Genomic DNA, 26,919 nt, shown 5'->3' with positions numbered 1-26,919 from the left:
GCAGAGGTCTCCTCCTCTCAAAAACAAACAGATCCGGTGATTTGAAGCGATAAAAACACTGAATAAAGCAGTATAACATTTAAAAAATCAGTGTTTCTGCTACGCTGTTTGGCATGTCAGAGACTGGCAGCATGCCCACCACATACTCATCTGTGCTCATCTTTTGTCTCTGATAACTTGAGTTCAGGAGGTTTTTACTGGCAGCCAAATTATTATTATTTACAGAGGTCTCTTTCTCTCCAAAACAAACAGACTTGGTGATCAGCATGCTACCATGCTCACAATGAAAATAATAACATAATAATAACATAGGCTGCCTGCATCCAGGTGCTGCCTCCATGTCAAAAAATAGACCACCAAGAAGAATGGCGGTGCGCTATGATCCACCTCACACACAAATTGGCAATTTCATTCATCTCACAGACTGATTTAGCGTAGCACGTGCAACATGTAGACCGATGTCACACTGTAGACTAATGAAAAGTCAGATTGTCTCTCTGAGTGTTGATTACAAAACTGTGGGTGAGTGAGAGAGGAGAGATGAACACTGGTATGCATTACGTAACGCAACTCGACCCCATATCGATATAAACTGTGCTGTCTAAATTTATATCTTGCCTGAAAATATATCACAATATCATACATAGTCATTATATTGCCCAACCCTACTAACAGATGTATTTTTTATCACCATAATTTAGTGTGTTAGCATGCTATCATTAGCTAATTAGCACTGAACACAAAGTGCAGCTGAGGCTGATGGGAACGTCATTGGTTTTCCAGATATTTGATAAAGTAGTGGACAAATTGAAATTGTGACCTGATGATGGCGTTATTTAAAAAGTTAAAGGATCACCAAAGAGATTACAACTCATCCTGAGGGGAACATGGATGAGTGTAGCAACTGTCATGGCAACCTATCCAATAGTAGTCGAGATATTTCACTTAAAACCCCAAATGTCAGCCTGCTGTTTTTAATTATATATGAAAAATATTTCAGTCATGGACCAATGTAGACTGGCCGACTGACCTACAATGCAATCCCTAAACACAGCTAGCATGGCTAAAATTAAATCTAGCCCAATTCTTGCTTACAACACTTTAATAAATGGATCTTAATGGACTTTGCTGACCAAACCACTAACACCAAACAACTGAAAATACAGTGTCAAGCTGAATGGTAGCGCTATAACACTTTGACCTGTCACAGCAGGAAAGCACGGGTCAAACTAAGAACTCTGAGATTGGCATGTCAGCATGTCCTCAATGAGACAGACTTATTGCAACATGTCCTGCTATTATACTGATATGGGGGCTGATCTCAATCATACCAGGACATGGCAATTCTCACCAATCCTCACCAACCACAACATAGAAAAAAAGAGCAATATACAACATTTATGAACCTTTTTGTCTGCCGACTCTTTGTCCCTGTTATTCTGACAGTGTGGATATCTGGCTTTTGTTACATGTGTGTTATAATTAGTTCCAGTCCAACAGATGTCTTTATAGATTTATAGGACCACACTCTTTATGGAGCATTTATAGAGGCTTTGAACAGATGTGTAAATACTGTGGCCGGGGCTTTTGTACGCCATGAGAGATTTCTGGGTTGAGCTACCGAGCTTATGGGCATAAGTTTATGATGATTAAACACTTCCAGAAGTACGATGGACGCACTCCTTTTTCACAAACTGAGGTTTAACTGAACCGGTGAGATTATTTCTGCCTCAAGAGCAGCCTGCTTGTTGCAGTAAAACCTTGTTATAAGTGTCATCTCCTTACTTTATTTGCCGTGGTTCACAGTCCACGCCGGGCAGCAGCAGCCTGGCGGCCTGCCTCACGTCATCGCTGTCCACAGAGAAGCTTCGCCGATGCTCAGTGTGGGCGACCGCCACTCGGATCCACTCCATCAGCGGAGGCAGTACCAGGAACGGCCTGCAGGGGAAAACAAAGGTTTGTTTTGCTCACATCAGATGTGCAAATCAAATCAGATTAGTTGGAAGTTAAAAGAATGAATCAGAAAATGGGATTCTCCACAAGCAAAAGGATAGAAATAATATCTTACTAATGTAATATTTAAACCTTTTAAGTACAAGAGGATTTCATGAAATGAAAAGAATGACCTTGAAGGCCCTGAAAGCTTATTATTTTTATCAGTTCTTAGCATGACTGATGGGATCCCACATAAACACACTATTTTCTACCAAAGTTAGAACAGTCTGGGTTATTTCACATGAGAGATTTCTTTTTTCCTCTGCGCTCGTTTTGCTGGTTTGAAGTAGGAGGGACTCCTTTGGGAAAAAGGAGACATATCTCCATGCACCAGTCAGGATTTAACAGCATTTAAATCAGAATCTGATGACAGTCGGTGAGGTTGTTTGGTCACTGTCAATCAAATCTGATCAAACCACACCTACACAGTCCTGGTGACGAAGATAAGCTGAGTTTCTGAGGTATTACTCTTGAGCAAGTGCTACCTTAAGATGTTTCTTTTTTACCTTGACTGTCGCCATGAACTGTTCAGGGGTTGTTACTTACTAAATTTAGGCTTCTATGAGCAAGTGCAAGCAGGAGACCATTATAAAACATGAAAAGGTTTACTATATTAAAGTAAACAAAAATGAAATAATATCCATTCATCCATCCATTTTCAAGGGCCGGGTCTTGGGGCAGCAGGCCGTGCAAAGCACCCCAGATGCCCCTCTCCCCAGCAACACTTTCCAGCTCCTCCTGGGGGAGCCCAGGGCATTCCCAGGCCAGATGAGATATGTAATCCCTCCAGCATGTTCTGGGTCTGCCCCGAGGCCCCCTACCAGTGGGACCCAGCTGGAGATGTTTCCTATTAGACATTTGTGTGAAATGTTATCATTATAAGCATATGAATTCCTTAGTTATGGCAAACATGTTTCGTGAGGTCACAGTGACTTTGACCTTTGACCACCATATTCTAATCAGTTAATTCTTGAGTCCCAGTGGACATTTGTGCCAAATTTGGAGAAATTCCAAGGCATTCTTGAGATATCACATTCACCAGAATGACACGTATGCAAGGTTGCAGTGAAATTTACCTTTTACCACCAGAATCTAATCAGTTCATTCTTGAGTGCAAGTGGACGTTTGTGTCAAATTTGAGGAACCTGCTTTAAGACTTTCGTGTTCATGAATAAGACAGACAGGTGTTCTTGAGATATTGCATTCATGAGAATGAGACAGATACAAGGTTACAGTGACCTTGACCTTTGACCACCAACAATCTATTCTGTTCATTGCTAACTCCAAGTGGACCTTTGTGCCAAATTTGAAAAAATTTCCTCATGGTGTTCTTGGGATACTGCATTCACATGAATGAGATGGATGCAAGGTCATGGTGATCTTGACCTTAGACCTATGACTACCAAAAACGAATCAATTCATCCTTAAGTCAAGTGGACATTTGTGCCAAGTTTGAAGGAATTCTTTGAAGGCGTTCTTGAGATATCAAGTTCACGAGAACCTGAAAACAAAATGCCTGGCTACAGCTAGCGCCAGCATGGAGGAATAAAAACACCAGTCCCTCCCCAGTGCTTGAAAATTATTTGACACCCCTCATAAATTACAATTCACAAATGTAGAAACACAGACTGGCACAGGCCCCATCAACGTATAGTATCATGATTAATGTCACCTCTGTGTGCCAGAATGAATTAATACCACCTAATCCTTTAAAACACACCGCTGCTCTATTCACCTTTGAAATGAAATCACTTAATAGAGACTCTGGTCCAACACTGATAACACACAAACTTTCTAATTAAAGATGCCCTCACAGATAACTGAAAAGGCAGATACACCAAATCAATATTCATAATTTATGAGTCAGATGGTCCAGAACAGAAAGAGATCTTGATGCTGCAACCTCCCTAAACGCTGTTATTACCTTCTTTAATCAAAATCAGTAATGGGTCTTGCCTGGCTGACATGTTCATATTTCATCATTTATTTCCAGGGTGTGTGTGTGTGTGTGTGTGTGTGTGTTTAGTCTCTAATCACATAACCTGTAAATCACCTAATCTCTCTTGCTCTCATACACACAAACACAGTTTAATGTTGTTCCTTCTGTTATTTATCTTCTCCCCTCCACAGTGCAACAACAGCAAAATTCAGGTCAGTCATTCATCAGACATTTAACCCCTTTACATCACTTCACAAGTAAAATGAGCTGTTTTCCTAACAAAAAAGAAACACTTGTATGATTCTCCAACTCCTTGTTTTCTTAAAAAACAAAACATTAAAGAAATGATTTGAAGGTAATAAAATTATTCACTTCCTTGCTGAACGATATGCATACATTGATGAGAAGCGTTAAGCTGCAGAGCTCCAGGCTCAGGTCCACCTACTCCTTTAGACTCTTGCTGTCTCAAATCGCGTACTTCTGTACTTACACTTAATATTTTGAGTGCATAAGTGCGTTCACACTGAGAAGTATGGAAAATGCAGTGCACTATGAGTACCCAGATGGTGCACTCAAAACGGTCAAGAAGTTGAGTGTGGCACTATGGACACTTCGTCCTCAATACGCCAATGAGTACATAGTGCACATAGTATACTACATGGAAGTGTACTGATGGAAGTATGTGATTTGAGACACAGCATCTGTCTCTGAACTTGGAGAAGGAAGTCTGAAATTGTGTTCACTAGAGACGATCCTCAGATCACGAGAACATGCTTTCATTTGTTTGAATAAGCCACACACCCTCCACCAATAACACCAAGCTAAAAATTACAACCTAATATTTCGATATAACTTATGAAGTTAGGTAATGTTACATTAAGCAGCAAATAACTTGTACTAACTTCCGAGTTTGCTAATGTTAGCTAGCTATGCTAATGTAGTTAGCAAACTAACATTAGGGTTTGCTGAAATGCCATTAGTTTGCTAAAAACGTTAGCATAGCTAGCTAACGTAATAACATACTACACAAAATAATACATGGGTACCTACATGCTAATGATAAGGATCACGGTAAGCAGATGTGATTTTCCATCTTAACACACATGATAACACGTTAACAACTAGGGCTGCAACAGTATGACATTTCCATGGTATATTAACCATCTCAGACTATATCGTGGTTTCACAGTATCATGGTAATTTTAGAATTTACATTAGCAGTCAGAATGACCCTTAAAGGAATGAAAACTGAGGGGTTATTGTTGGTTAAACAAACGTTTAATTACTGTAACTGAAACTTTAAACCATTTTGTTTATGGATGTATATGTAAAAAGTCTCCCCTTAGAAACTAACTACAATAAAAGGGAGATTTGTATTTTTTTTTTTAAGCAAATGTACTGGGTATGATAACTGTCAATATATCACGGTATACCTTGAAACCGGTATATCGCTGCAACCCTATTAACTGCTCAATTTTGAGCTACAAGCCTCTTTTAGCATTCTTAACTACTGTTATCACTGTTAGCTCTGTTGGCACCATGGTGCTAACATAGAAAACAAGGCTAGAGGGGCTCTGCGGCTCACTAGCCATGTTTCCATCAGCCTGTCTAGATGCGCATCTAGAAGTATCGCATCGGAAAATTATGATGGAAACGCCAAAATTCGAATTAAAATCCCCTGATTCGCACAAACTAATATACGCTCGCTTTAATGTTGATTCGCAAAACGGGGGATGGAAACAGTTATGTTCGAATTAAGTCTGACGTAGCGCACCTCTCTCCATGGTGATATCCACACTCCGGGTCGGGAAGGCGGTAACGCATTTACAAGCTGGTTGCCAACCGCCAGAAAACGTACAAGAAGAATGCGAGACTTGTTTTGTTTCCGGTTCTGCGTAAAACTCGTGCGAGTTCATAGTTTTCACTAAAGTCCATACATTTAATGGAAACACAGGATTTGTATTTCTTTTAATGCGCATTTCCCAATGATTTGAATCACTTTTAGTTGGAAACATAGCTAATGAAGCCTGTAACTCACCAGGGCTAACTGGGGCAAGAGTGGAGAGTGGGTACACCCAGATATTTGGGATGACCATCTCGTTTGGGCGATGTTAATAGACCAGTTTGAAAAGTTTTCATGTTTTTATAACAGAACAAACCTGTGACTGTTTTTTAAAATACAAAGACATTGAATGTTCCCAGAAAAACTGCCAAAACTCTGGGGAAAATTGTGACTATTCTATCATAAAAATGACATTACTCTTTGAAAGTAAAGCGCTTTTTGAGCGTGTTGTTTGTGTTCTCTGACATCAGTTCAGTTACATTGACTCCAAGTCACAATGTGGACACTTGCACAACCGAGAGGAAAAATCAAACCTACAAAGAAAAATAGAACAACTGGTCATATGCCCTGACCCAGTTCATCTGTCTCTTACCAAAATAACACCAGTAAGAAGGATTGTGAAACCATTGTATATGTCCAAGAGGGCCTGATTATCTAAGCTAAAGCTAATGCATACTTCATTTTGCCTTTAGTACACAAAACTAGGATGAACATATTTATTCAAACACTCCATGACAAGCTGTGTTGTCCCATAATTTTAAGATACATGTTAATACAGTAATATTTAAACAGCTAACACGGTGTTGTGGTCATGTATTAATTATCTTACGTTAGCTAAAATTCCCCTACATCACACCCTGGAGTTATTACATGTGCTTTCATAGTGTTAATAAAATACAACATAAATAAACAAGGAAAGCTGTAATTCAGTCTTGGTCTTTTTTTTTTTATAGAAGCTTGTTTGGCTGTTTAGGTCTTACTTTATTACACACTATAAGGAATTAATTACTGTATATTTTTTAATTACTATATATATTTTATCTATCACACACTTATTAATACATTAACTGTCTCATCAGCTGTGATTTTATTTCATTTGGCCACAGTTCATTATAAAATATGGCGTATCACAAAACGTAAATGACAAAGTTTATTGTTTTCCTGGGCTTGATGGAGTTCATAGATCTAAATTACGGCTATGAGTCCATCCGCTGGCTGTGTGCCTTCAGTGAATCCTCCTCATTCATAATAATCACCCTCTCAGGCTCATAAAAATGGTTCTTTTCTCTCTTCCACATTAGCGAAGTAATGACAAACACAACAGCCTGGGTATATGTGGCATATATGCAGGCTATTTGCAGTTCACTGGTTAAGGGGACACACTTGACAAACCCCTTTCACAAGGTTCTCATTAAGCAGATATTAAGCTTCATTTTTTTCCATTTGTACTTAGCCATAAGGACTATGCCCTTTTTACGAACTCAACTATTCAGGATTGCACCAAATGTAAGAAACATTAATTATGGTAGAGTCAGGAATAATTCTGACTCACCAGATTTCAGTTTTTGGTACAAAGACAGATTTTCCTTTAAGGCTTTTTTAATCATGAAGCAGTCTCTGACGCACATCTGAAAACCTTAAATCAAACAGGCTAATTTCATGTTATAGTCAGTGAAATTATATTATGAATCCATCAGTAAAGGTCCCTGTAGAGCTTTATTCCCTCATGTCCCTCTGGCAAGTATTATTTCCCAAATGAAAGATTCAAACAGAAGCATGTACCCAGCTGAGCGAACCCATTTGGGACTGTTATGTTTACCACGTATGCAGCTGCCTGCTTCCTCTGTGATTTTTGCTGTGAGCACATGTTTAATCAAGGCAGCAGCTTTCAGATGTTGACACACTGTGTTTGACTGTTCTCGATTTTGGGTGAATCAGTTTCTCATTCCAACACCAAAGCTGTACACCTACAGTCTGACAGGAATTTGAACTCTGGAGAGGTTTTTTAAAAAAGCAAGGTCTCTGCTGCTGTTAAACAGTTGGCTGACTAATATGACGAGTCAGACCTCCTCCCATTAGTCAGAGCTCGAGCTCTAACTGATGTTTGCCTCACTTGAAAGACATAGATACCGTGTCTAGTCACAGTGAGGGGATCAGGTGAGGGCCGAGTCGGCAAGGGGTAAAGCCTATATACACTGGGAAAGTGTGGCTTATAAACACACATAAGAGATATTATGACATTTACGTAATCTATGATTTGTTACACTTACCATAAAATCAGTACTCTCGAGCCATTAACGCTACAATGTATGATATCAGTTTCAGTTAATTCTGCTTTCAATAGCCCAACACCCATTAACTGATGAGTAACTGGTTAAAGAAAAAAAAGCAAAGTGACATGAAACACAAGAGGCCTTTCCTTTTAGCTACAATGACTCAGTGAGCTTTAGCGCTGCATTTCAAGGCGCTAACCATTAAGATGTAGTGAAATTTTGATTGTCTTGTCGTCTAAATATTTTGCCTTTTATTTTATTTCCTGTTGGCCTTGCTGACAGACAGTCGGCAAGCTGCATCAACGTTCACAGTACCCTTCTTCTGGTCTCCACTAGTTAGCTAACGGTAGCCTTGGTCTCTCAGCACTGTGCACCACTTGGTTTGGGTGTGAGCTAGCTAGCGGCGCTGATTCGGTGTTTAGTGATTACAGCTGGTAACGCTGTCGGGACAGTGTTGCTGCTAAAACATGGCAGCAACCCTCCAGGCTCCCCCCAAGGTAGCCCCTGTAGGTAAGTGGCTTCATTTTGAGTTGCAAAATCATTTTAGCATTATTAGCACCACTAGCCGTGTTGACACTGCTAATGGTGCTAACAGAGTTGACAGTGGTAACATAGTTAACAATAATAAAGGGGGTTGCAGCTCAAAATTGGGCCACTTACTCACTGGGGCAACCGGTTGGAAGACCAAAGGGTGGGTACAATGTTTTCCTAGCAACACTGTTGGGTCAGGACAGCATTATTTGCAGTGATTGCCGAATGAGTGGTGCCACTAGCTAGCTACCACCAGACCCAGGTAGTGCGCAGTGCAGTAAACTGATGAGTAACAAAATGAACCCATAGGTCAACATGCATGACCTGTCAAAAATATTCTCGGTGGTTAACTGATTAACAGTCAACCACTGTCATCCCTGCTACAACATAACAGACTCATGTGTTTTAGTGAATTCCATGCACGTTCTGAAACAGTAGCCTACAGCGATGCTAACATTACTAAACACCATTAGCTTATGTTTTGACAATGTGCTGGCATGTTGTATGTCATTTGCAATCTCAAGAACTACACATCCATGGAGGCTCACAACTTTCTTACCACTGCCTTAACAATCTAACACTGTTTGGATAAAGCCTTAGATCCTTTTTTGTTTAGCTAGAAACACCAACAAAATCACCATCACCAAACCCACCAGCCTCCTTTTAAATAATCAGTAATTTAAGCATGTATAGAGTCAGCATATTTTCACATCTAATTGGGTGAATAAGGGTTTCTTTTTACAAAACCAGAGTCGGTGATTGTTGGAACAGTGGAGAGACAGACCAAGATGGCTTTTGTGAGTTTTACTTTGTTTCTGGTGACTTTATATAAAGTGTGTTTTATGATTATAAAAAAACAGTTTATTTAAATGGAGTCTGGTAGGTCTGACCATATCCATTCTGGGGCTGTTTCTGGGTAAACAAATAAGATCTTACTCTGTAACATCAAGGTTTATCTCTGCAGGGAACATTTCAGTAATGCTGTCAGACACCTATAATGATAATCTGAGCCGGTCGGTGACAAAAACAAGCACTTTAATGGATGTAGATTTATTGTGTGTGTGCAAAAATCCACACAGCAACTCATCAGCATGGTAGCAGATGCTTAGTTTCCCCCCTCGGCCTAAAATACGTGAAGTTTTTTTGGCATTCCCATGAACAGTGACTTTATCTATATCTACTGTTCTGGGTTTGCAAAAGAGGGAGGTCTGGTCTGGAATGAAAACAGCGAGGGTAATGTTATCCGTCGATACAGACAACAGGCCTGCAGCGACAACCAACACCCACAGCTGCCAGTGTAAAAATTCGTCCTTGGAAGCAAACCTGTGGGCCACAATACTGAATGTATCATAAAACATAATACACTGCAGTTCTGTTACTGTTTGAAATTCTTCGAGATTATTCACCTTTGTTACAGACTTCAAAAATTGTCAGATTAAGCCAATTTTCTTCTTCTAATTCAAAATCAGGTAAAAGGTGTAAAAGTCAGTTTAGCAATTTACTTCCCTTCAATAATTTTTCTGCTTACAACAGGCTTATTCGAAGCCTCAACAAAACGAGCCTAACAGATTATTTTATCTCATCTAATCATATTCTCCCTCCCTCTCATCCTACTGTGTTATTCAGGCCCTTTCTACTTGTCTTCAACCTTTCAGCAGAATGCTAAATAGAGAATTTTCTCTCCGGGGACCCGAGAGCCTGCTGACATGTCACTCTGCCTGACATTCCTTGCGCTCCCCGGGGTCGTCAGGATGGAGTTTTATCTCATCAGAGTGGAGGAAAGATGTTGGAAAATCTGTCCATCCGTCCATCCAAGTGAAGTCCCTCTGGTTCCCATCAATCTGCACAATGCCTAGGGAAGTGTCAGCGCTGACCAGCCCACGCAGCATCTTACATTGGGAGCGCTTGTGGGGCGAAAAACTTGTGCAAGAAAGTAGGACAGTGGAGCTGAAATCATTCTAGCTCTTGTGTGCAGCTGCTAACTGACAGAGGTGGTGTGGTTGAAAGGATATATGTCTCGTATCAAGACGGAGACCTCTTAGAGTTTGTGCCCACTGAGTGAAGTGCTTTCATAGTATGTTAAGTCTGCCAGACATGTGGGACTGTTTGGGAGATTGGACTTTAAATCACAAAACCTTACTTAGAGACAGAAATCATCTTACTGCTTAATTTAAAGCTGGATGAGTGAAGCAGAGGACCACATCCTCATGTACCAACCCAATAACAAAACTGAATGGTGATGGAGGAATTATTTTCAGAACGACTCTTTGTTTTTGGCTCCTTGGGGATAATTTCAATTTTAGGACAGTTAAGTGCCTGCTAAGTGTCTGCCAAGGTCTGTGCCAAGACAGCCAAGAAAGGCTGCTTTCTATTGCCTAAATTATTCCTTTGTGTGTGGGTAAGTTGTTTAAAAAAATTCAGATGATCCAAAACAACTGGTAGAGTAGACGATGTTATATTTACTAGGGATGAGCAAGTACACCATTATCTGTAACTGTAACTATTCAACCAACTACATTATCTGTATCTGTACTTGGAATGGATGGAAATGGGCGGGGCTTAAACCATAAGTAGGTAGGACTCAACCAGAAGTTATTTTAAGCCTGAAATTGATAAGAGTTGATCAGAAGTTCCTGGATTTATCATTCAATGGGAAACTATTTACAGAAGAAATTGAGCTTCAGATAGTTTTTGATCAGAAGAGTGAGAGGTTGAACAAAGTATGGATACTGACACAATTTACTTGGATGATACTCATACTCATAAAAAATACTAGGGCTGCCCCCGATTAAGAATTTTCCTAGTTGACCAATAGTCATCATTTAGGGCCATTATTCGACTAGTCGCCCGCATGTTTACGATATTAACTTAATTATTAAATGATATATTTTGGTGGTTTGAGTTGAAGGTGTGAGAAAGAATAGTATCAGTAACATTGTTAACACTGTGCTACATTACAGAGAAATACAAAACCGTACTAATGAACCTTCATTAATATAGGCCTATATTTTATCTACAAGTGCACGTCACACACTGAGCGAGCCGCCTGTTAATGACGCTGTGGGCTAATGGGCATGTAGCTACTTCCATGTTTCAGATGATACGTCATGTTTGTAGTCGACCAATGAAGATGAGTTTACATATCACCTTGGGTTCATCCTTCACCTTCTCAAAATGATCCCACACTTTGGATTTCCTGCCCGACAAGTTATTAACTAGCCTGTGGAATAACCGCAGGTACCAGCCCTGGAAATTAACCTGACTCCTGTCTGACTGCTGAGTGTGGACACTTCCTGTCTCTGTCCTTTCAAATTAAATTCCCACATGGTCATATAGGTTTGGATTTATTTTGATAAGGCGCAGCTCCTGATAGAGCTACCAATGAAAACTTGCTGACGAATGACCTTTCTGGTCAACTACATTTGGTCGAATATTAGGGGGCGACCCTACTGAATGTACCACTAGATTTAGTCTCTGTGTGCCTACATCATCCGATCTTGGGGAGGAGGCGCAGGATGCTCCAGTCAGGGGGTTGTGTGCTTTGAATGACTGAACTGAGACGCAGCTTCTGCCTCCATCCACTGAGATTTAATTCAAGTACTGAGATTATTTCTGAGCAGCTCTGTGAGAGTTATCTCTGATAGTCAAACTGCTAAAATTCTATCCTCTTTTCACAACCTGTTTTCATTCCCAGGGTGTCAAATACAGCAGCTTGGTCAGTGGCGCACAGTGTCTGATACTGACCCACAAGGCACCCTTTACTGTCTGCATGAGACACACAGGGCTTTCAACTAACTCCAATTTAAATGCATCTGCTGCAATATTAGATGCTCAGAGTAACTGACATAGTATGAAGAGTGAGAAAGTCTGCTTTGGGTTGATGTCAGGGTGACTGGTGTTCGTGTCCTGTGTGAAACCAAAGATTAAAGTTTGTTTATTTGTTTGGATCCCCATCATTTGTGCTCTAAAACAGTGGTTCCCAACTGGTCCAGCCACAGGGTCCAGATTTCTCCTTAGGCATTTGTCCAAGGTCCACACAGTTCAATGTATTCATACTCGCATTTGGCCATGTCATTGAGCTGGTTTGCTGTCTCTGTCATGTAGCTGTCCGTTAGTCACTCACTCTACAGCAGGGAACAGCACTTCAAAGAAAAGGCTCCGTGCCGAAACTTCACTGTACTTCAAAAGATGGTGATTTTTTCTTTTTTTTACAAACTTGACACATTCAAGAGTCACTTGCTGTCCATTCAGAATTGACCCAGGACCCACCAGTTGGGAGCCACTGCTCTAAAATACAGATTCTTCCTGGGGTCCACATTTGAAAACACACATTTAACATCATAGTCGACACAAATCCAAACATTTGAACACATATGTTAAACATATGTCATGTGAGAAATATGAACGTTTAAGTTTTGTAACAAATACTGTCTTTTTTTCTAAACCTTAAGTGGTTGAAAGTTAATGCCAAAACCTGTTTCCTGTGAACAGGGAAGTCTACTTTGAAAAGACACTATGAATGTTATGTGTGGAAACTGACAAGTTCCAAACTGTCTCTCGAGGTGTGCCTAAAGTGTAAGAAATTGAAGCGTAGGGCCACTGACCAAGATGTTATATTTAATGAGTTGAGAGTGAGAACATGTCTTCACTGGTTGGTTTGTTTGAGTCCAAAGAAACCGAAGTCCAATCCTAAGTTTCCCTAAGCTTTACCCTACCAGTCTGCTTGCACATTTGTTTTTAGTTGTTCCGATCTTTACAACAAGAGAGTAATTATTTCCTCATAGTGCAGCTGTTCGCACCCATTGTTAAGGAATAATTTCCTGCTCAGTTTTACATACACAGCGAAACTACAAAGACATTTAAGATGACTGTGAGGGAAGAGAAAGAAATAATCCGTACGGCCACAAAGACATAAAAACAAGCGCTTCATGCTTTGCTTCTCTGCAAAGACAAAAGTATTGTGTTTTATCTTTCCTGTTTATTATGCTAACAATTCAAGGATGCTACCAGTGATGCTATCTATGCAAACTTTCATTTTTTTCCCACTGACAGTATGGATGACAACCAAAGTTTAACTGTAACCAATCCTACTTTAGGTGGATTTGAATATGGCTTCTTGGTCCACAGAAAAAAAGTTCATAAACTAAAAGCCTAATGGCAGCATCATTTCCAGGGTTACTGTTGGACTCACCTCTCCGTCTGTAAGGTGACTTTGGAGGGCTCAACGTTGGGGTTCTCCCATTCCATCTGTGGGCAGTGCATGAAGTAACACAGGGTGTAGAGGGCCTCAGGCTCCCAGTGCACTGTGGTGTTGGTGGTCTTCTGGTGGACTGGAGTCCCATTGCTGGGGTTCTTGATGTGCAGCGGCTGGAGGAGGTGCATGGCCCGCGATACCAGATCACCTGGAGGATACATTTATATAAATGGGAGCGGTGCATGGATTTTCCCAACAAAACATGACAGAGGAAATAAAAATGACACAAATAGAACTGCATTAAAGGCAGTATAATAACATTGTGTAGTACACTGAAGGCAGATCTAGTCATTATAACAAAATCCTACGCATTACTCTCAGAGCACAAATTCATTTTCCTCCTTTGTCAGGCGAGTACTCGCAGCACTTCTTTGATAAAGTAGAGACTCACTCCTTCATTCGCTCACACTCTGAATCACCGTGCATTTAGTCATACACATATGCCCACACAAACCTAGCTGAGTGGGAAATTGCTGCCTTGAAATTAAATCTTACGCACATGATGCCTCTCTCAGTAAGTCTGAGCTCTTATTCTGTCCTCATTTTATCTTTAGCTCTTATTTTTCTCTGTTTTTCTCCCAGTTTGCTTACGTGACCATCGAGAGAGTCATGGAGAAACTGCAGTATCTGTGTCACTGTGCAAAATGTTAAGTGAATCTGGAAAGCATTTTGAAACCTCGTGAACTTCCTGCCGATAGAAATGTGTAGGCTGGGAGAGGACACAGATGCATTACAGGGTAATTTACATTTTTTAGAACATGGATGTTGTTTTGTAGCTTTTATTATACCGTTTCTATCACGAGTGAACAAACATGACAAGTCAGACGATCACACAGGTCGCGAACAAAACTTTTTTAGTTATGGAGTCAGAGTTACTAATGCAGCATGCTCTTATTTTGACAGAGTGAGGAATCAGTCCCACCCACATAATTTTCAGTTGAGACAGAAACTGCTGACTTTGAGTATTTGGTGGGAACAAAAGTTAGAAGAGTTAGAAGATCAATAACTCTGTCACATCTGTCAGTCGATAAATATCATAGTAATGAAAGGTTACAAATAGCAACCAGTTAGCTTAGCTTAGCACAAAGACTGGAAACACTGGCAGCTAACATGTAATCTTCTATAAAACTGCAAACTGTCATTTCTACGATGACCAAGATATAACATTGGGCCTTGGCCACTTTGATACAATCACTGGCTCACCCCCTCGCAAAAATAATCTCTCTATTAGTCTCTATGAGTCATATGTGTGGTGAGTATGCACACAAGGCCGTACATGAACTGGGATGTTCTCAGCTTCCAGGAATTGTGTACAGATCTTTACAACATGAGGTTGTGCATTATCACGCTGCAACATGAGGTCGTGACGGCAGATGAATTGTGCTACAACAGGTCGCAGGATCTAGTCACAGTATCTTTGTGCGTTCAGATTTTCAGATGCCAATGGCACAGTCCCTCAAACTTTAGTGAGATATTAGTGATGTTACTAATCGAGCTTGTCTGGGGTATGTTTGAAGCCCGAGCTGTGTCTCAATTCATAAGTTGCAGCCTCTGAAAGCAGCCTTCGCGGTTGACGTCGGCCACGTCCTTTGAAAAAGGTTGTCGAAATGGGACGGTCTGGTCTGCAGAGGTTTTCCTGGTTGCATCACCAGTTGTTTTTGCCTCAACCCTGTGTTCCTGCTACCTAGCAACCAGCTGCACTTGACGAAAAAAAGGAGTAAGCTAGTAAATTAGTTGGCCCTAAATCATGGACCCAGAGATTGTTATTACATATATACTTCTTATTTAATACTTGCGGAGATGATACATTGCCGGTGTCAGGCTGATGGACTGTTTTCAGGTAACCTTATCAAATTAAGATTGTTTAAGCTGTGTACTTTAAGCTAATAATAATGTTAACAACAGTTAACAATTAGCTAGTTAACGACTGTTAGTTAACTTAACTTAATATGTAATTGACAACGGTGCGCAGTGCACCTTGGGATACGCTGGGCCACGAAGGATTCATCCATTGCATCCTGCAAATTCTGGGAAAGAAGGCTGCATCTCTCGGCCGCATTTTAAGGAGCCTGCGAAATGGGACAGCCTTGGTCGTGTCGAAGTGACGCAACTAGTCTTCAAATACAGCCTTCGAAGGCTGCAGCCCCTGATTTGAGACACAGCTTCAGATTTTCAGGAAGTGCACAGACATCACAAACCTTGCACAGATTTAAGTCCGTATAGTCACGTTCAGACATTTTAGGCGGCATAAACACAAGTAAAACAAATTTTTGAGTAGAGGGGGACTTTAACTTGTCAGCGGCCTCATCTGGACACCCTTATGAAAAACATCTGTGGGCGCCACTGATGCGTAGGGCTGGCAACGAATATTCTAAATTCGAATTTAAATTCGAATTTGAAAAAAAAATGGACCTTCGAATGTGAAAATTGATATTCGATTGTGGAGAGAGAAAAAAACACCACCGCAGCTGTCCTCTTTGCGAGTGGGCGTTGGCCTGGGCCGCTGCACTGAAAGCACTGGACAAGCGGTTCTGCTCCCAGCTGTTGTCTCTCTGACGGGTCAGAGAGGCGGGGCGAGCGAGAGGTCCGTGGTCGTTTCTAACGTAATGTTATAGATAATTGTTTTATGTGTTTTAATGTGTAGGTATGTAAATGTTTTCAAAGACGTTAATGTTGAAATAAAAATACCTACAAGTAATTATGTTTCCTTGTATTAATACATATACAAGTATGTTTCCTTGTATTAGTTTGCCCTCTTGTGGACATAATGCGAAAAATTTTTTTTTGAATGGTTCGAACCTATGAGTTATTTTTAGAAGGAATATTCGAACGTCATTTTTGAGCAATTTTGACAGCCCTACTGATGCGGTCAAGTCTTCAGAGATATGCAGTGTCCCCTCCTGTGTGTGTGTATTTGAGGAGTCATACATGACTCAAAGGTTTTGTTCAGTAAAGCCCAACTTCAGTTTATTCACGTTGCAGAATATCTTGTAATATTTTTTCCAACATCGTGACAACTCGCACAAAAAAAACCCCTCACGACTGAACACTTTTCTGTAGAAACTACACAAACCACAGAGATTAAGTCAACCTTTGCTCAAAGAAGCATAGAGAACATTTTTGGCTATTTTCCTTGATAAATGTGGTCCATTGCTTTTCAGTATGAACCGATTTCAAGCTGCGTCTGTACGCAGCAGGAGCGAGGAACAAATGGAAGAAATTTTACAATTCTAATAGTTTTGAACACCAAAGGAGGTATGAATTTCAAAGACTGAAATCCAAACCCTGCATACCACAGATATTCAGCGCTGACATTTAGAGAGTCGTAACTCTCTGATTTAGGATTCTGGCAACTTAACAGCAGTTTATCGATGAGGTCATTAGTGATGCATTTAAGAATAACGATATTGCTCTGAGAGGAGAAATACTGCAGCGTGAGCCTGCGGGGTCGATTTCTCAGAAAAATGAATACCCCCATTGATCTAATTATTTACTTGGTTTATTGGAACGCTGCAGGTTTCAGGCTCACAGGAGAACACGGACACTGAGTTAAGACAGAAAACACCGCAGCCTGAGTCTGTGAGTTCATGCATTCTCTCACTGGATACGCAAGTAATATGTGAATAAAACAATATGTGTGAAAGTCTGAAGCTCTGAGCTGCAGTGCAACAGTAAACACACACACACTAACACACACACATACACACACATCCTCTCTCTGATCTTGTTTGATTGTTTGTTCCAAAAATACCCAGTCTGAGGAAAGTTGGCCTGTCTTGAAACCTCATTGCTTAGACAGAATGACACGGTGAGTGTGCGCTCCAAGGTTCTCCATCTGTCAGACTAAAGGCCCCTGACAGAGTTCACAGGCAGTCAGATGTAAACAGAGCACGATGCTCACAGCACAGTTTGCACTCCAGCTCCAGGGAGCATCATAGACAGATATCTAGAAAGAATTAAATACATCAATGAATAACAGAAAACAAGGGAAATCATGCCCTGCTTCTATGACTGAAGATGTGTGACGAGATAAGGCTCCCGTCTCCAGGTATGACACATTAGACAAACATGATTAGGTATGGTCACGTAGTGCAATTAGTCAGATGGAGCGGGGGCAGCTCCCGGAGGTGCTCAGTGCAGATCAAAGAAATCATGATAAGACGTGCTCACAGACTGACCTTCAGCCAACGCTGCAGTTGGCACTGACTTTGAGAAAGTAGGTTTTTGGGGCCTTCAGGCTGACCAAATCATAACTCTAACATCACTCTATGGGCTGGTGTAAAAATGTTCAAACCGGTTTGATATTAACAACCAGACCGGACCAGTATACCAAACTTCATTACCAGGTGTCACACTCACACTAATCACCTTTATTCAGGTCCGCGCATGGTTTGGGGCAGGGAAGGTTTCTGATTGGATAGGGGGCGGGGCGGATGTTACGTGTTTACGTTTACCGGAAGAAAACACTGTAGTCCTCGCTCCAGATAACAAGATGCTTGACGACGCCGTTCTTAGTGCCTTTTTCGGGCGTGTTTTGCTTATATTCTTGAAGCAGCAGTACGACAACAACCTTGTTCTGCTAATGCTTCGTCTGTTGAGCAGGAGAAGGGAGGTAGAAGGTCGAAGAAGGGAGATAGAAGACCGTGCTGTGGCGAATGGAAACCGGTGAGTGCAACGAGTCCAACTGTTGCACTCACAATCTCAGCCCGTTGCTATGCAAGCTGTATACGTCATCGCGCCAGAAGGGCAAGGAAACGAGCATGCGCAGAAAGACCAGAATGAACTTACAGAGGAATGAGTGTATACATGCACACAAAATTCTTTCATTCAGAATGACAAACGGAATAAACCACCCCCTTTAATCTGATTTAATTTTCAATCGGAATGACCGTTTACATGACCACTTTTAATCGGAATGGCCTTTCATTCCGAATGAAAGTGGAATTAAACTGTCCATGTTAACATACTGACTATGGTATTTGTGTCCCCCTCCCTCGTCGACCGTCCACTTCACTAGTCCCACAAGCTCTCTTGGCATTTTCAGTGTAATAAATAAACAAAATGCACTCACAAAATATCTTCTGTTAGTAAACAGAGAAATACAACTGTACACTTTCTGAACACAAGTTTCTGTCTTTCACCAAACTACGACTGTCTTACTTACCTTGTTAACGCTTTGAAAAAGAAAACCCCTTTATTCAAACTTGACAGAAACAAAACAACACTCACTGAAACTATCTTCGTAAGTCTTTTTAGTTAGTCTACTGTTCCATCAATTCCAAAGTCTAGTTTGGTGGAAATAAACTCTTAATTCACAGAGTTAGATGGACAAAATATAGGCACGACACAGGCTGACTGTTAACAGTCCTCTATCCCCGCCACTCGCAGTCAGCTCAGCTGCCTGTTGTACCAGACTGACCTCTGGTGGCGTGTATTGCGTACTACATACTAGGGGGTGGAGGAAAAGATCGAAACAGCATAGCAGCGCAATATTTTTGTGTGGCATTATCATAATATCAATTCTTTATTACATAAAGTATTAATATTACAAAAACAAATTAAACTTTAAGTAGCCTGCTAGAATAATATGATCAATTGTATTTTTTCAGTCCATGAGAAACATTTTGCTGCTGCTGCAAAAAAGGCTTAAGTGGGATAAACAGATGTCGACAAAGTTTTCCTTTGGAGACACAATTTACAGTTGAAAAAAGGTAATAAATCGTAATATATTTTATCCCAATACTCATGACTTAAGTATCGTGATAATATTGTATCGCGGATCCTCTGGTGATTCCCACCCCTACTACATGCAAAATATCCTCATTACAGCCTCTCCAGCATGAGCTGAGGATTTATAAATAGGGTTGCTGGATTTAAAGAAAAGGCCTTTAAAGAAAAAAAAAAAATACTGGTTAGTTAGTGGTTAATGTGTGTCGGCCTTTAGAAAGTAAAGTTAACCAAACTTACATCCCTAATTAATGCATTTCTATGTCTTGTCGCAGCTCTTCTGACTGATGTGATAATGATAATGGTGAATCACATACTTCTGTGCACTAATCAAAGTTTGGCAACAAGTTAATCAAACTCTGATGACAGTTGGTGGGTTATTTGTCAATCAAATGTGCTCAGAGCACATCCACACAGTCCTGACGAGGCAGACTGGCTGAGCTTTGAGTGCTACTGAAAGATCCCCTCCAGACATGTTTTCAGATCTATAAAAATACTCTACTTTGAATAACAATTTGTGTCTGATGCAGGTTTTCCACAAAAAAAGTTCAATTATCTTGTTAAATCCTTAGAATTACATTTACTCCTCCCCGTGTTAAAAATCTAGAATCTATATGCAAATGTTGTTGATTTCAGAAGTTAAACTGTTTGAATAGTGATGTTTCCTCCTTTCCTGTAAGTCCTTTCTCAGTGTGTGTGTGTGTGTGTGCACTGAAGTTGAAGGCTCAGGATTGGATTTGTGATGTCACAAATCATGCATGTTTGCCCACCCATTAAAACTGGATTTTTATGAACGAAGAGAAACTTTGTACTCTTAGGGCCGGATCTACTAAAGGTTTGCGTGTATATAAACGTGTGCAAAGTCATTGCACACGCAAAAAATATACAAACTGATTTACTAAGGGTTGCATCTTTCAAAGGTGCAAAATAGCGTGTCTGCATCCAGTTGGTACGTTTGCTGCAATGAATATGCAATATGGGGCATTTACATGCAATTGTGCGTGTGCTGGGAGGAGAAAATGTAAATATATCAATTTAGCACACGCAAAGTGATTTATCAAACCTGAAAGCAATTTTTCCTACACAAACTGCGTCTATATTTAACACGTGTCAAAGGGAGGTGCAAACGGTTTGTATGCGTAATTGTGCACACATGGCTGCGGTTATTGTTGCAAGAAGGAGACATCGAAACGATGAAAGAAGACGCAGAGAACGCATTTTTCACCCTGGTGTTAACATTTTTGGAATGAATGAGGAAACAATCATTAAAACATATCGCCTATCCAGCATTGCCATTTTGGAACTGTCCCGGGTCAGTACACCATAGGGCTGTCAGAACGAACTTCGCTATTCGAAAACAATTCGAATTATTGTAAAAATAAGCATATTCGAAGTTGGAAACTAAGGTTCGAATATTTTTGGGGGAAAAAAAACAAAAAAAAAACGGCGTTCCACCGTGCATTAAGAGATGTTTTTTGGGGAAATACATGACTGTCAGAGAAGCCCCGTTTTCAAACAGACCTACAATCCATCTCCTCTCCTCTCTCTCTCTTCTCAGCAGAGGGCGCCCTGTCAGCCCTGCGCTGACAGTGACAGGGCGCATCTCTTTGATCCAAAGTGACACAGCCCGTTTGCTCATGCTTCGGGGTCGTTCAATAGAGTAATTGCAAATAAATATTGTTTTAATGTGTAACTATTGAAATGTTCACAAGGGCTTTCATAAATTCCTACAATGTTGAGGCACTGCCACCTTTGCAGGTTAAAAGTTAATGACAGCGACTTGAAGTGAGGAGGAGCAACACGTCTCCCGCTGCGCAGCGGTGTCGGTACCGACACAACTGCGCTGACAAGCCGGAGACGCTGACTTTTGCATGTGATGCAAAATATTAAAATAACGTCATTATAACACAAAAAATATAAAAATGCGGTGGTAGGCTTAGGCTATAGCCTATACCAAGGAAAAATTCAAATATTATTTCGAACTGTTAATATAAAAGACATTAAAAATTCAAATCTGATTTTGGGGGAAGATTGACAGCCCTAGTACACGAAACTTTTATTCTGAGAAACAGCTTTCTGTTTTCCAAGTTGTGAGATGGCGAGTTTGGAGATGGCTGGCTTGTAGATGAATCAATTTGTAAAATCATTTGTAAAATAATTACATTAAAAACAAGAGCGTGTTTCATATTGATTCATATGTTGTTAAGGTGATAGTGCATACCCCCTACACCCCTTCCTCCTGACACCTGTTCTCAACCCGACCACTGCCGGAGAGATGAGGTACAACGAGGCCCATATCCGCACACGGAATATTGTGGAGCGCATCTTTGGAATCCTGAAGAGCAGGTTCCGTTGTTTGGATCGCACTGGAGGAGCACTGCTGTACAGGCCAGAAAAAGTGGCCCAGATTGTAGTGACCTGCTGCATGCTACATAACATCGCCAAGCAACACAGGCTGGAGCATAATGCCATGCCGGAGGAGAACGCCTCTCTTCAAACTCGCCATGCTGCAAACCATAAAACACGCAAAACCCTCATTTAAATAGGGTGTCTCCAACATGTTTGCACCTCTTCTCATTTACGCAATCACTCTTAGTAAATCACCCAAAAACCGCATTTACGCAATCACTCTTAGTAAATCACCCAAAAACCGCGGTTCAGCCCCGCACGCAAAATTCTAGATTGTGCAGGCAAATTAGTACATGCAAACTGGGATCTTAGTAGATCCGGCCCTTAGTATATTCATGTGAAAACAGCCTTCAAGTTTCAAACTCTGCACAGTGAAGCTCAAACATTCAACTATAGGAACAAGAATAAACAAATTTTGAGTGGAGGGGGACTTTAAAAATTAATATCCAAGCATGTTTGTCTCAATACAAAACTTTGATTGCTGCTTATTTAGTCATACAAATTTAATCTTCTGGAGAAAGGAACCCAAGGTTTTAGGGACTTTAAATACAAAACCTGAAAGAACTTTTCATCATTTAGTCAGTAACAGACCTTAACCTTAACTCTAACCATCAAAGGCAACAGATAAAAAATAAATAAAACTGCCTTTTTGCAACCGTGGTAGAGAAATTATTAAATGTCATCATGAATGTATGATTCTTCCTGGGTCATGGTTTGGTAAATTGAAAAGCCTCAGAGTCCTTCACTGTCAGCATTCATGCATGTGAGGAGGCTCTGGGTGTCTGCAGGTTGAGATAAGAGGTGGAACTTGTAGGTATTCATGACTCCACAGTCTGGACCGAGGGTTTCACAACATTATACAACAGTTAGTTGCAACTGCGTAGTTTGATTGGACAGGAGGTGTTTAACCAGTGCAAATATAGAGAACAACAGCACCGACTTTTAACAACACACTTATCTCTCTGCTTTACAGGTGGTCCAAACTGTGCCATTCGGTTAATCTGAACACCATACCCTTGGAGTAGCAGAGCATATTCTGGGCACTCTGTCTAAAGAGACACCAAGCAGAGTGAATGTGTGATTAACCCAAGAAGAAATAGACGGCTTTGCTACTTCACCTCGTTTCATTTTAGTGTAGAGCGTCAGATTAGATTCACGAATGCACCCTTTATTAACCGTAAATCAGTCGCCATTAACGGTCATCACATCAAAACCTTGCACTGCAAAGACGAACGTATTTCCACAAATAACATTTGAATTAAATCATGAATGGTCATCAGAAGAGGACAAAGGGAAGAAAAGAAGCCCGAATGCCTCAGTGCATTCTGCAGGTGTGCTCATAAGATGTCAGCCGATCCCAGTGAGCACCAACTAGGATTTAACATTGATTAGTAGTTGAAAACTGGTTGATATTCAGTCTGAGCGTCTAAGACTCACCCCCTTTTCACCCCAGACGTGCTGATATTCAGTACAACAGCACTCCCTCTTGTGTGATACTGCTTAATTGTTTGAAGTAAAATGAGGTGCTGTGATTCTGTATGAGCTGGGATGGGTTTTGTAGCCCCGTTTCCACCAAACACTTTCGGTATGGTACCTTCGGAACCAAAAGTAACCTCTCAGACATGGTACCTTGCCCCTTGCGTTTCTACCGCAAACAGACTGCAGTGTTAACAGCTTCACCTTTTAGTACCAGATCTGTGTGCTACAATAGGTACTCCAACAGAGGGGGGACCAAACATGGGGACGGTAAATAAAACTGAGGCTCATGTACTTTGTTCTCTGATCACACATCAAAGTATAGATTGACCATTAGTCATCAGCAACTTTGATTTGTAATGGTTTTGGAGAGGAAATGATAAGAACCCACAGTAACAAACAACATATTTTTCTGTTTGATTTGAGGGACTTCTAGGTTTTAATTATTTTGTGTAACAAAATGGTGTTACTTTTCATAACTGTTAGAATGTAGTTCATCCAATACAGTTTGTGATTACTGATAAATTAAGCCATTTACCAAACAAAAATGTCAAAAGTTGCTCCTTTCCAGCATTTATTGATTTCCTCTGTTCAGTATCATTTTGAATTGAATAGCTGAACTGCTGACCAGACGAAGAAGCAACAGAAGATGTCACCTTGGGCTCTGGGAACCCGTCATGAGACATTGTCACTATTGTGTAACAAAAAAACAAATCAATACGTTAATCATTTAACCCAACAATCATTTCTTGCAGCTCTCTCCTCGACTGTGTCACACTGTGCAGAAGCTGTTTGCTATGCTTGTTAGGTACTCAGTAGCATTTAGCTTTAAACATCAATCAGGCCGATTCATTCTGCACAGAAAACCTTTCCACTCCAGGTACTCAGGAAGTCCCCATGCTACTCAGTGTGAGTTTACGCAGTGTGCTACTGGTCTGAATATTAAGAGGAAGTGAGACATTAATACAGATTAAGGAGATAAAACAAAGGGGACTGTAATATGAATTTGCATCACAAACCTCCTGCTCAGTGGGAAACAGGACCAGCTAACCACAAACAGACACAGAGAAACACTAACTCTCTGAACTGACACGGCTCCCCTGGGGTTTGCATAGCTTGCTAAGCAAAAACAGAACTCTATAACGACGCCATGTCCATAAATAAAAAGTAGTTGTTTTTTTTTTTACTACAACAAACAACAGCCAGCCTAACCATGCAAATGGTTAAACCACCACCGTCCCTTTGAGCTAAAAGCCAGCACCGGGGCCAATCATCAAGCTTTCTTTGCCGTCATTAATTGTTCTTGTGACTTTGGTTTTGTCAGCAGGACAACATTTGCTCCCGTCTCCTTTGCTGTAATTATCTAAGCAACACTCCTATGGGGTTCATGCTTCATCTCATTTGAATTAATCATAGGGGACAGCTTAGCGTCTTCCTTTTCTCCCAGCCAAGTCCTTCCCTCTTGGAAGGACTCATTAAAGAGCAGAACTTTGTTCCCTATTCCCTGAGAAATAATGGTGAAACGGCACAGAGCAAAAACTCTCTGCAGCTGTAATGAAATGTCAACACTGTAATTTCTGTCATACAGCTACGAGACCTGTTATTATCTTTCTCTACTTCATTACAAACCAATGCATAGGAACTAATATGAGTTTATGGCTCAGTGTTTTCATGGGGCTAATAATTTTCATGTAACAAGATAAAAGTAAGTCTCCTCACCTCTCTACAAAATAAAAATTTAACAAGACTTAGGACACCATTTAGATGATCTATGGCGCATGGTCTACAGCGCACTGAGGGCGTGTCCAGCTTCACTTCTGCTTGTTAAAAGGCACATAATCTGGGAGCAAAGTAAGGCACAAGGGGCAAAGGGGATGTATTTAGTCCCTTGATTAATAATAGGTGTGTTTTGGGCGTAACATGAATTGAATTAATCAGAGTGTCATCTCCTATTCCCGCTAACCTATAGTGACATTACTGCAGGTTAGCGGGAATAGGAGATGACACTCTGATTAATTCAATTCATATATCACGGGACATTGAAGCAACAAAACTGTTTCAAACCTGACAGAAAACAGAACTAAACTTTTAGCTTCTGAAATAATCAATGAAGTTATGCTGCTTGTTGTGCACAAATGTGCACAGTCAATCTCTTGGAAAGTAGCTCTGCTCTGCTCTCTGCTACGTTGTCATTTTAGAGGATGTAGTTAACATACATATCCGTTATAACACGATCGCTTTCGGCTGCCTCAAAATGACAATAGGCCAACAATATGCCTGACCACAACTCATTTGAAGCAGTTGTGGATGAAGCATTGAAAGCTGTACTTGAGTAGAAGTACAGATATTTTACCAAAAAGTGACTTTGGTAGACATTAAAGTCACCTATTAGAATATTACCTGAGCAAATTTTTTAAAGTATCTGAGATTTACTGAACTTTAGTATCAAAAGTAATTTTATTAAATGTAATGATGTATTGAAAGTAGAAGTACAGAAGACGTTTAATCCTTCTAAATTGGAAGCAACGAGCTTCCCCATCCTTTTCTCATTGGGTCAGAGATGTTACGTATTTCTTATAGCTAGAAAAATCAAATACAAACTCAAAAGGTCCTCTCAAACCTTTATTAAGATATGGACTTTTTTTTGCTACAGGAATCACTCCACAAAGTCACAACAGCAGAGAGATGCTAGCAGTGTTAGCTAACTAAACTTCCTGTTGAAGTTTAGCTGTAACTGTATAAGTAGAGCTGTATTACACTCATCAATCTGTAAGCTAACTTATTATTATGCGAACTTCCTGTGGTACAGTGCACACAGTCTGTCTGAAATCTGCTGCAAAAGTTATATTTTGTCCACATACTTTAACTGAGGCAAGAGTTTTGCAAACACAACAGAGATCATGGAGGTTCTCATACTGTAGGAATAAATGGACTTCCAGTTGATTGGCATACGTACACAGAGCTATGTGACAATAAGGTATAATAGTCTCAGTGAGGCTGTACGTCTTCACCGCAGTGCATGGTGACATGCTCATACAGACAATGTTAACATGCAGGTGTGTTTGTTTAGTTCTCATTATCACCATGTTTACAGCATGGCAGCATCTTCACCTGCTAACCTTTGCTAATTAGCAGTAAACACAAAGTGCGGCTGATGTCATTAGTTTTACAGGTACTTGTTTATAAACCAAAGCACTGGACACATTTGACCTGATGATGATGCTAGAAGAAAAGTCATAGTGTCACCATAGTGTACCTTTGCAAACCAGGGATATGTTACAACTGTGTATTTCATATATATATATACACTGCTCAAAAAAATAAAGGGAACACTTAAACAACACAATGTAACTCCAAGTCAATCACACTTCTGTGAAATCAAACTGTCCACTTAAGAAGCAACACTGATTGACAATCAATTTCACATGCTGTTGTGCAAATGGAATAGACAACAGGTGGAAATTATAGGCAA

The 26,919-nt window shown here is 40.5% G+C and overlaps 1 protein-coding gene across 1 annotated transcript in view; it reads right to left on the bottom strand.

Annotated features, from left to right (window-relative positions):
* Positions 1 to 26,919, bottom strand: part of btbd11a (BTB (POZ) domain containing 11a) — a 288,723-nt gene that overhangs the window by 44,700 nt on the left and 217,104 nt on the right. Inside the window, exons 3-4 of the mRNA XM_050036822.1 lie at positions 13,773 to 13,983; positions 1,786 to 1,938 (exon numbers count right to left, since the gene is read on the bottom strand). Coding sequence (XP_049892779.1) covers positions 1,786 to 1,938; positions 13,773 to 13,983 — 364 coding nt within the window. The remainder of the gene's footprint in view (positions 1 to 1,785; positions 1,939 to 13,772; positions 13,984 to 26,919) is intronic.

Source organism: Epinephelus moara, chromosome 23 (assembly GCF_006386435.1).
Source record: "Epinephelus moara isolate mb chromosome 23, YSFRI_EMoa_1.0, whole genome shotgun sequence".
In the NCBI taxonomy this organism is placed as follows: Eukaryota; Metazoa; Chordata; class Actinopteri; order Perciformes; family Serranidae; genus Epinephelus; species Epinephelus moara.
The sequence above is the reverse complement of the archived record's forward strand: the minus strand, read 5'-3'. Positions and strand labels throughout refer to the sequence as shown.